Below are 9,939 nucleotides of genomic sequence, written 5' to 3'. Positions count from 1 at the left end.
CGAGGCTCACGCTAGACAGTTAAAGGAACTGGATAAGCCCAGGTGCTGTCAAATGCAGGAAGACAACGACCCGGCAGAGGAGTCAGAGCTAGCTCGGGGTCTGGCCCCGACGGGCCCGGGCCGAGGGGCGGCCAGCCCCGAGCCTCTGGACACCGAGCAGGTGGCCCCGGGTCCCCGGGACAGGTGATGCCGTGGGGGGTGCCCACGGTCCCTGAACTCGCAGGGGGGCACCGCGGACTCCCCTGAGGAAAGCGCCCTACAGGCTGCGGCCACGGGCCCGACCCAAAAAGGCCCGTTAGGGCAAGGGGAAAGGCTTGCCTGGAGTTGGAGTTGGGCTCATGGCCAGTGGTGAGGTCACTTCCCCTCCTGGGAGCCCCTGCCTCGTCATTGGTAGAGCTGGGACAAAAGCCACCTGGCAGGATTCTTGGGAGGACTTTAGGTGGCACAGTTGATGGCACCCTCTCTTCTCTCACCACATGGTACTGTACTGTTTCCTTCTGAACATCCACCACTGTTTGCTCATGCATGGGGCCTGTGAGCCCCGGGAGGTCAGCGCCTGTTCCTCCAGTTTACCTCTCTGTCCTCAGCACCTACCGCTGCCTGCACACAGCAAGCACTTGGCAAAGATGTGTCGCGTGAATGGATTGCCTAGCAAAGAGCCCGGCACACACCAGACATTTAAAAAAGTACAGGGTGACAGAACCCTCAGAGGCACAGGGCCAGCCCTGAGTAGGAGGAGTCGGCTCTTACCTGTGGGGTAGTTAGACTCTGAGACACAGTCCTGGGTTGGAATCTGGATCAGCCACTTTCTTTCTCTGGCCCCGCCCTCTTACCACCTGGCTCCCAAACTGGGAGGTTAAGGGTTAACTCTGGGAAGCCCCCTCTTCACCTGGATGGGACGGGGCAGGGAACTTCCTGTTCCACTTTCCCGGAGTTCTTCCCCAGGCTAGCTGAGGCTGACTCTGGCCCTGGGGCCCTCAGAGAACCCCCAGCATCTCTGCCTCTGGAGTGGGGACCCGGAGAGGTGAGTCGCAGGGAGGCCTGGGGTGCAGGCTGCCAGGACAGACATAGGGGTTCACAGCAGCTTGGAGAAATAAGGGGGGCTGCAGGCCTCAGCAGTGGGATAGGGGACTAGGTGGCTGGAAGAAAGTCTTGAGAGGATGTGGGTGGACCCTGCTGGGAAGCCCAGTGCCAGCCAACTTGGTGGACCTGTGACTATGGGGGCATCAGGGAGGCTCGCGGGACTTCCTGTGACATGGGCTTGCTGGACTCACTGGGGAGGGGAAATCGGGCTCCACGTGCCTCCAGTGGACTGATGGCCTCATGGACTCAGCCCAGAACCAGGAGGGGAGCCGGGCCAACAAAGACAAGCCGACCAGGCTCCTGCCAACTGTGTCCCGGGAGAAAGGGAGAGTTCCTGGCTGAGGACCTGGCTCTGGGCTCTCCTACTGCCTGGGCAGGTCTCGTGGCAGCATCCCCACCCCGGGCTAGCCCAGTGTTGGCCTCCCCGGCTCTCTGGGCTCCAGATTAAGCTGGTCAAATATTGGATGGTGGCTGAAAAGCCTGCCCCAACCCAATCCAGCCCACCCCACCCCCAAAGATGTGCATATTAACAGAGCTTTTGTCCTGGAGACCTGGGGGGAGGGAGAGACTCTAAGGCCAATTTCCCTTGAATCCCACCTCTTTCAAACCTTTTGGTGAGACCTCGCCTGGAGGTCCCAGCAACCTGTGTGTCTAGGTCTGAGGGGTGGAATTTGGAAGCCCCTAATTTTTTCTGATTCATGCTGTGATATTCTGGCTAAAACGAGGCAAATCGCCCACAGCAGGAGGGAAATTGGGTCCTTTTCTCTTTCTGAGCTTTTGCACTGTGCTCAAGATCAGCATTCTTACTTTAAAGCAAATCCTGGCTCCTGGTGTGACCTTGAGCAAGTCACCCATTCTCACAGGGCCGCTCTTTGCACGTGTCAAATGGAGAAGTTATAATTTACCGCATAGGCTGGAGTAGGCTTCAGTGACCCAAAGCAGAGAGCGCATGCAGACAGGCACTTGGGCCCCGCGGCCCTCATTCCAGAGTCCCTGATTACGCGTGATGGGGTCTCTCACTATTTGCTCTTGCTGCCAAAACGCAACGAAACAAAAACCTGTTTTCTTAAACATTTATCAAAGACCTTTTCTGCACCAGACATTTTTGCATGCATTCCTCAATAATTACAACTGCGAGGTGGCCATTACCATTCCCGTTTTGTTATTTCTACTAACAAGCAGTGAAGTCACTTCAAGCGCTGGATGAACAGCTAGCGAATAAGACGCAGTTCCTATTCGCAGGCCAAGAGGAGAAATACACTCAACCATGATTGTGGCACAGCGTGTCATTGGACAGGGAGAGACAGGTGGCGGGTGCATTGTGGAGTCCCAGAAGAGGGGCGCCAATGGGTAGAAGGAGCCCCACGTAGGGTCAGATGCCAAAGTGCAGGAAAGAACTGAGATTGGCCAGGCTGTGGGGAGAGGCAGGGAAAGTGCTGAAGGGAGGAGGGGGAAAGGTGGGGAGATTCTGGAGGGGGGGGGAGACTGGAGAGAAGCAGGAAGGTGGGGGAGGGGAGGGAAGCTGGGAAGATGCAGGAGGGAGGTGGGGGAGGTGGGCAGGTGGGCAGGATGTAGGCCTGGGTCTTTGTCTAAGCATCGCATCCCTCTCCTTCTCTGGGGTGGGAAGAGCTAGGGCCAGGCTTAAAACGCAGCTTTCTGGGGCTGGCCTGGTGGCCTAGTGGTTAAATTGGCACACCCGGGGTTCGCAGGTTCGTATCCTGGATGTGGACCTACACCACTCATCAGCCATGCTGTGGCGGCAACCCACATACAAAATAGAGGAAGATTGGTACAGATGTTAGCCCAGGGCCAATCTTCCTCACCAAAACCAAAACCAAACAAAACAAACAATCCAGCTTTCCTCTGTTCTTCTATCACATCACACCTCACAGGTTCAGAGAACCCTTGGGCCCTCAGCCCGGATCTCTACAGGGGCTCCACAAACTGTCCAAAGCTCTCCACCAGGCTGACTTCTCCCTGGCTCCATTGCCAAGGCTGGGTTACTGTCTCTGGCAAATGTCTGCACCTCTGTAAAATGGGTCACTGACAGGACCAGCTGTTAGCTGTGGTCATTTGTGATATTGTGCACGGACGCACACCCACCTTATGCTGTCCCTCAGGTTCGGGGCACTGCTCTCCTCCCTTCCGGTGGTGGGAAGTGATGCAGGAGGCTTTCTTCCCATCTCCCTGCCTGGGATGTCCATGGGGTGGGGGGGAGGGGGGCAGGTCTGGGAGAAGCTCATTGTAGCCCTGAGGCAGGAGAGCAGGGAGGGCAGAAAGATGTTAAAACTTGCGTTTCCGGATCCATAAAATAATTCCTGCCCAAATTAAAATACAAAAGTGCCTCAAAGTTTTGCAACAAAAGTATGGTCCTGTTCAGAAAAATGTCTGGGTTTGTGCTGAAGGACTGAATTAAGTCCCCTGTGGGTGGGGCTGAACTTGGGGCAGCTCCCCATTGCTGGCTCTGGGCCACCCCCCAAAAGGAAGGCGGAGCCCCTCAGAGCCATTGGGTTGAGAGAAGTGGGGTGGACTGAGGAGGAGGGGTGGGGGAGGTTGTCAGTCCCATGGAACCAGTGCCCTCTAGTGGCAAGTTAGAAACATTGACTTTTTATTGCTAGCCAGTCTCACAGGATTGGGATGGATACCTCCCAGACTGGTAGACCGAGGCAGAATCCACAGTTAAATAAAAAAAAAAAAATTAAGAAAGAAAGGAAAATGACTGCCTCTCCCACCCATCACCTAGCTCCCAATGGCGCACCCACTAGAGGCCTCTGAAGTGGGCGAGGCCAGCTTTGGCGTGCCGTGGGGACACATGTGTCACAAAGCTCTGCAAGCTGTGAGCCTCAGTCTCTCATCTGGAGACCCACCCCAGCTCCCTGGCTCATCCTGGCCTCAGTCTCCGGGAATGGAACCTAGGGAGGTGAGGGGATTGGAACACCAAGTGGGAGCTCAGCCCTGCACTGGTCAGATGAGTGGCCTCGGCCTTGGCTGCTGGGAGCCACCTCCAGAGCCATAAAGTGAGGGGCAGGGTGTCTGGTCAAGGAGATGTCACATGCATGAACTCCCCCACCCAACCCTTTATCTTTAAAATTCTCAAACTTCCAGAGAAGTTGAAAGAACAATGCAGTGATTCATCTCCCAGAATCAACGATTGCAGTAATTTTGGTACATTTGCCAGTCGGTCCATAAATATTGCTGAACCCTCCTACCCTTTCACTTCCAAACCCTTCAACACCTTCTAAGAATGAAGGCATTTCCTACATACCACAAATCTGGAATTCCAGCTCAGAAATTAACAGTCGTCTCCATTATCATCTAGTGCCCCATCCGTATTCAAACTTCCCCAACTGACTCCAGAATATCTTTTTTTAAAAAAAATCAGGATCCAGTCAAGTTTCATGCATTTGGCTGTATTGGCTGTTAGTCTCCCCTAGAGCAATGCGCCCCCTACCGGCACTTATTCTTTATAACGTAGACTCTGAAGAACCTGCCTGGGTGTTTCTGGGAATGTCCCGTCTTCTGGTTTGTGTGACTGTTTCCTGGAGGGATCATTTGACTTGTTCTTATTCCCTGTAATGCCCTTTGAACTGGCAGTTGGGTCTAAAGGCTGGATTGGATTGCAATGGAACATTTTTGGCAGGGACCTGTCTTTGGTGTTGCCATGTACCACCCAGAGGTACGACATCAAGAGGCAGGGAAAGCCAGAGTGTCTTCTCAGGGATGCCAACTTTGATCACTGGGGTAAAGTGATGCAAAGTTCTAAATGCTGCAGGAGAAGACGATAACACAGGACTGTTGTTTTCTCTGCCTTTTGGTGTGTTGGTTAGGCTGAGACCTGGGGCTGTGCTGCCCTCTGACCCACTGCACATGACCAGTGTGAGAAACGATTTTTCTGGAGGCCACATCTTTAGGCATTTCTTAATACCACAGGTGTGAGAGCAGAGAGGGAGAGACACCCGAGAGTGGGAGCAGCTGCAGTGAGGCATCCCCCAAAGTGAAGTATGCTTGCAGAACCCGTCCTGGCTGCATGGGAGCAGGAGCAGCTCGGAGCCGTCAAACTGGAGGAGGAGGAGGCCGTCGGCCAGGAGGGCCCCAGGCGGCCAGAGGCCAGGCACCGGCCTGAGGTGGCTCACCAGCTCTTCAGATGCTTCCAGTATCAGGAGGATATGGGGCCGAGGGCATCCCTGAACCGGCTCCGGGAGCTCTGCAGCCACTGGCTGCGGCCTGAGCTGCACACCAAGAAGCAGATCCTGGAGCTGCTGGTGCTGGAGCAGTTCCTGAGCGTGCTGCCCCCACACCTCCTGGCCCGGCTCCAGGGCCAGCAGCTCAGGGATGGCGAGGAGGTGGTGCTGCTGCTGGAGGGTGTCCAGACGGAGTCCAGCAATGTGGGGCCACTGGTAAGAGGATGGTGGGCCAGGCGGGCCGGGCAGCAGGGTGAGAAGACAGGGACTTCATTGCCCCATTAAGAAATCACTGAAAACTCCACTTTCCTCCCTCCACCGAGTCCTTCTTAACTTCCTAACTCCTTCCCTGTCTGATTTGCACCTTTCCTCTGTTCCATTTCCCTTGGGAGTCAGTAGGAAATGGATTATCGCCCTGTCTGTCACCTAACATGAATGTGTTTTGAACAGGATTTTAGTTTTAATTCTGGCAAGAACTGTCCCCGTGCAGACATCACCTTGGAGGAACATGGGGGCCCTTCCCAGGTCTCCAGCCACAGCCCCAAAGGAGAAGTGCCCACAGAAGGGGCTTCAGCCCTGGAGCCATCGAAGGAACTCCCACCATCTCAGCCAGGACCCTCCAAGCCTGCTGAGCTGGGGCCCTGGAGACATTCCCCAAGTCCAAAGCAGACCCAGAGCCCAGGTCCCAAGAGGACATTCCAGGCCCTGCAAGAGAGCGGTGAGGAGCTGGTGCCCAAGTAAAGTGGGAGCTGAGAGGCTGAGTGCATGAGGGCAGGGCAGCAGTGGGCAGTCTCCCTAGTTGACAGAGATGGAAGAGAGCCAAGATATCTCTCCCAGGCCCCGGCAATGGGTGCATGGCCTCGTAGCCACATGATAGGTAAGGCTGGCTTCTAACAGCTCTTTCTTCCTCCCCCAATGCTGTCAGCCCCCCAGGGTCCCCTGCTGTGGCTGGAGGAGAACTCCCGAGATCAGGAGCTGGCAGCTGTGCTGGTGAGCTGGACTGGTCCCTTTACTCCAGGTTGTCCTCATGCCCTGGAACGTTCTCTGCCTCTGTAGTTTTAGCAAATCCATGTCTTCCTTAATTTAAACCTTGAAAGCTCTTCATCCCCCTCAGTTCCCAGAGCCCCGTTCCTCACTCACTGAGGGTCTCTGCCCCTCCTTTTGTTACAGGAGTGCCTGACCTTTGAAGACGTCCCAGCAAAGAAATCTTGGCCCATGCACCCTCTGGGTAAGAGGCCCTTCCTGGGCTTACCACCACTGAAGGCTCTTTTTTGTGTTTTGGGCGTGGTCTCTGAAGCTCCAGACCCTACCTGACTTTTTGGCCTCTTTGGCTAAAAATGGGCTATTTTGATGAGGTCTAATGTATACATTTTTAGAAGCTCATTGTGTCTGGTCTAATAACCAACCCTGCTAACTTTGAGCTTTTAAAATAAGTGGTCATGGAGTGCTTGCTAGTGGGTGTGGGGTTTCCCTTTGGGGGAATGAGAGGTCGGGCAGTAGATAGTGGTGACACAACATTGGTAGATAGTCGTTGCACAACATTGTGAAAGTACCTGATGGATCTGAACTGTACACTTTAAATCGGTTACAGTGGAAAATTTTATTATTTGTTTTGTTATTGTGTTATTTTTTTTTAATCCCCACCCTCTGCCCACCCAGCGGCTTTGCAGAATCCTGGGTTTCTTTCCGATTCCAGACAATGCAGTTCCGGCAGTTCCTAGGAGCCCCTCGGAATAGGCCTGATCGTCCCTGTTTTCTGCTTCTTTCCCAGGATTTGGAAGCAGAACCCCAGATGAAGAGTTTAACGACGAGCCCGAAGGGGTTGCCCGACCCGCTGCCACCTCAGCAGAGTCTCGGGCAGATAGTCCCAGGGTGGTGGAAGAGCCCCATGCGCAGTCGCTCGGCCAGCGCCCGGAGGTGAATGGCAGCGGCGGAGGAGCGTCGTCTCCCAGCAAGAGTGACGTTCCGGAGGTCAAAGTGGCCGGGGAGGTCCCCAAGTCGGAGCGAGAGATGAAGGTCGTCTGCCCAGAATGCGGCGTGAGCTTCCCGGAGCTGGCCCGCCTGGAGGCGCACCAGCTGCGCTCTCACCCGGGGGCGCGGTCCTTCCCATGCCGGTGCTGTGGGAAGATCTTCGGCCGCAGCTCCATCCTCAAGCTGCACATGCGCACACACACGGACGAGCGGCCACACGCCTGCCACCTCTGCGGCCACCGCTTCCGCCAGAGGTCGCACCTGAGCAAGCACCTGCAGACGCACTCCTCAGAGCCCGCCTTCCTGTGCGCCGAGTGCGGCCAGGGCTTCCAGCGCCGGGCCAGCCTCATGCAGCACCTGCTGGCGCACGACCGGGACCAGAAGCCGCGGTGTGCCCAAGAGACCAAGACCGAAGCGCCGGAGCCAGCGGCCGTCCTGTGCTCCCACTGCGGCCAAACCTTCCAGCGCCGCTCCAGCCTCAAGCGCCACCTGCGGACCCACGCCAAGGACCAGGGCCACCAGTGTTCCGAGTGCTCTGGCAGCCTGCGCCCGATCCCTGAGCGCAGGCCCTATGTGTGCGGCGACTGCGGCAAGGCCTTCCGGCGCAGCGAGCACCTGGGGACCCACAGGCGCGTGCACACGGGCGAGCGGCCCTTCTCCTGCCAGCTCTGCGGCCGCAGCTTCAGCCAGAGCTCCCAGCTGGTCTGCCACCTGCGGGTGCACACGGGCGAGAAGCCCTACGGCTGCCCGCACTGCGGGAAGCGTTTCGTGCGCCGGGCCAGCCTCGCCCGCCACCTCCTGAGCCACGGCGGCGCGAGGCCCCACCACTGCACCCAGTGCGACAAGAGCTTCAGCCAGATGCAGGACCTCGCCCGCCACCAGCGCAGCCACACGGGCGAGAAGCCCTGCCGCTGCAGCCAGTGCGGTGAGGGCTTCAGCCAGAGCGCCCACCTCGCGCGCCACCAGCGCATCCACACCGGGGAGAAGCCCCACATCTGTGACACCTGCGGCCACCGCTTCCGCAACAGCTCCAACCTGGCCCGCCACCGCCGCAGCCACACCGGGGAGCGGCCCTACGGCTGCCAGACATGCGGCCGCAGCTTCCGGCGCAATGCCCACCTGCAGCGGCACCTGGCCACCCATGCAGGGACGGGAGATGCGGCGGCGAATGGGCAGGCTGAGCCCCCCCAGGAGTGTCGGGAGTGCGGCAAGAGCTTCAGCCGCAGCTGCAACCTGCTGCGGCACATGGTGGTGCACACGGGGGCCAGGCCCTACTCATGCTTACAGTGTAGCCGCAGCTTCAGCCGCAACTCCCACCTGCTGCGCCACCTGAGAACCCACGCGCGGGAGACCCTGTACTAACTGCGCCGGGTTCCCCAGGCATGCCCTGCGCGCATCTCCCCGGCATCCTCCACAGCCCAGGCCTGCAGCGGCTGTCCCTGTCCACCACCCCACACCACCTCCTTCTGAGTCCACCAACCCTGCATGTTAGTTCTGCCCTTCCCCAGAGGCATCTCTTCCTGGCCTCAGGCATGTATTTCAAAATGCTCAAAGTAAAACAGCCTTCTGGAAAGTGGTCCCTCTACATTTTTAAGTTCCCTGAATACCATCTGTTACCCTCCCCACTGTGTCAGAGAGATGCCTTTCTCCTTCCCCCACCAGCACCTTGAATAACAGGTGGACGGGAGCAGGTGGGGGAGAGTCCCCCCCACCCCAGACACGCCAGCGGTGTGTGTGTGAGGGGGTGGCCATTTGTCATAACCAGCTGTGGATAAGGCCAAGGGATCTCACCCTGGAATATTTCTCCTCTGGAGTCTACCCCCAGTCTGTGCTGTCCAATATAGTATCCTCTAGCCATATGTGGCTGTTTAAATTAATTTAAATTGAATAAAATGTAAAATCCCAGATTCTGGATTCTCATGGGAAAGCGGTTGTTCTGGAACGTTGATAACTAATTCAAACTGAAAATGCTAGCAAGGGAGCGAAACCTGCCTGCCAGGGGTCGAGTTGTCACTTGGTTACCCCTACCCACACGTAATCCTCCAAACCCAGAGCTGGTTAGGCTGATGGCCCAACCGTCTTCCTTCTACCCACCTGGCAGTCTTGGCCTCCTTCCCCCTCTGGTGCACAGATTCAAAGTCACGTGACTTTGGTAAAAACTGGAGCGAAAACAAAGCGCCCCAGCTCTAAGAACACGCACTCCTGCTTTAGTCTGTGGCTTTTCACACACAACAACATGGTGTCTGAGTTATCTGTGTCCCTCTCCCAACCCGACACACAGCTGCTCTTTAGCACATGGTTGTGGAAAGGAGTGAACTCAGCATCCAGGGCTCAAGGGGCTGAGGGAGATCCAACCCCACATCTGGGGAAGGTAGAGAAGGTTCTTGGTCTCAGCTGGGTGGGAAAGCACTGAGCCTGGGCATGGTCCCTTTGTAGGGTGGGAGGAAGATTGGGGTACAGAGAGTCACCAGATGTCACAGAACAAATGAGTCCTGGAAGAGCCCAGGGAGGGAAATGTCAAGGAGGAAGGATTGGTCAAGCAAGAGATTGAGAGTGAGGAGTTGGGAGAACTCACAGCATTTAAAGGCTTTATCATTTCTTCAGCACCTACTGTGTGCCAGGGAATGTGCTGGGCTGTTGAGGGGAACACGGCCTGAAATAGGAGGGGGAGTCAGTCTTGGAGAACAGGAGGAAGGGCATCCCA

The 9,939-nt window shown here is 56.6% G+C and overlaps 1 protein-coding gene across 1 annotated transcript; it reads left to right on the top strand.

Annotated features, from left to right (window-relative positions):
* Positions 1 to 789: 789 nt before the first annotated feature.
* ZSCAN10 (zinc finger and SCAN domain containing 10) lies at positions 790 to 9,162 on the top strand. Its single transcript, XM_087449514.1, has 6 exons — positions 790 to 1,024; positions 5,014 to 5,480; positions 5,715 to 5,982; positions 6,190 to 6,254; positions 6,435 to 6,492; positions 7,036 to 9,162. Exons 2-6 carry the CDS (start codon positions 5,085 to 5,087, stop codon positions 8,595 to 8,597), a joined length of 2,349 nt encoding a protein of 782 aa, XP_087305640.1. The 5' UTR covers positions 790 to 1,024; positions 5,014 to 5,084; the 3' UTR covers positions 8,598 to 9,162.
* Positions 9,163 to 9,939: the final 777 nt, after the last annotated feature.

This window comes from Ceratotherium simum, chromosome 26 (genome assembly GCF_057802395.1).
Source record: "Ceratotherium simum simum isolate JZ-2026a chromosome 26, ASM5780239v1, whole genome shotgun sequence".
NCBI classification, from domain to species: Eukaryota; Metazoa; Chordata; class Mammalia; order Perissodactyla; family Rhinocerotidae; genus Ceratotherium; species Ceratotherium simum.
The sequence above is the reverse complement of the archived record's forward strand: the minus strand, read 5'-3'. Positions and strand labels throughout refer to the sequence as shown.

What these genes read in the sequence shown, in the direction of transcription:
- ZSCAN10 (XM_087449514.1), top strand. Translation starts at nt 5,085, where the DNA reads ATGCTTGCAGAACCCGTCCTGGCTGCATGGGAGCAGGAGCAGCTCGGA. An exon ending in CCAGGCCCTGCAAGAGAGCG is followed by an intron (nt 5,983 to 6,189) that starts GTGAGGAGCTGG and finishes CAATGCTGTCAG; the next exon opens with CCCCCCAGGGTCCCCTGCTG. An exon ending in TTGGCCCATGCACCCTCTGG is followed by an intron (nt 6,493 to 7,035) that starts GTAAGAGGCCCT and finishes CTTCTTTCCCAG; the next exon opens with GATTTGGAAGCAGAACCCCA.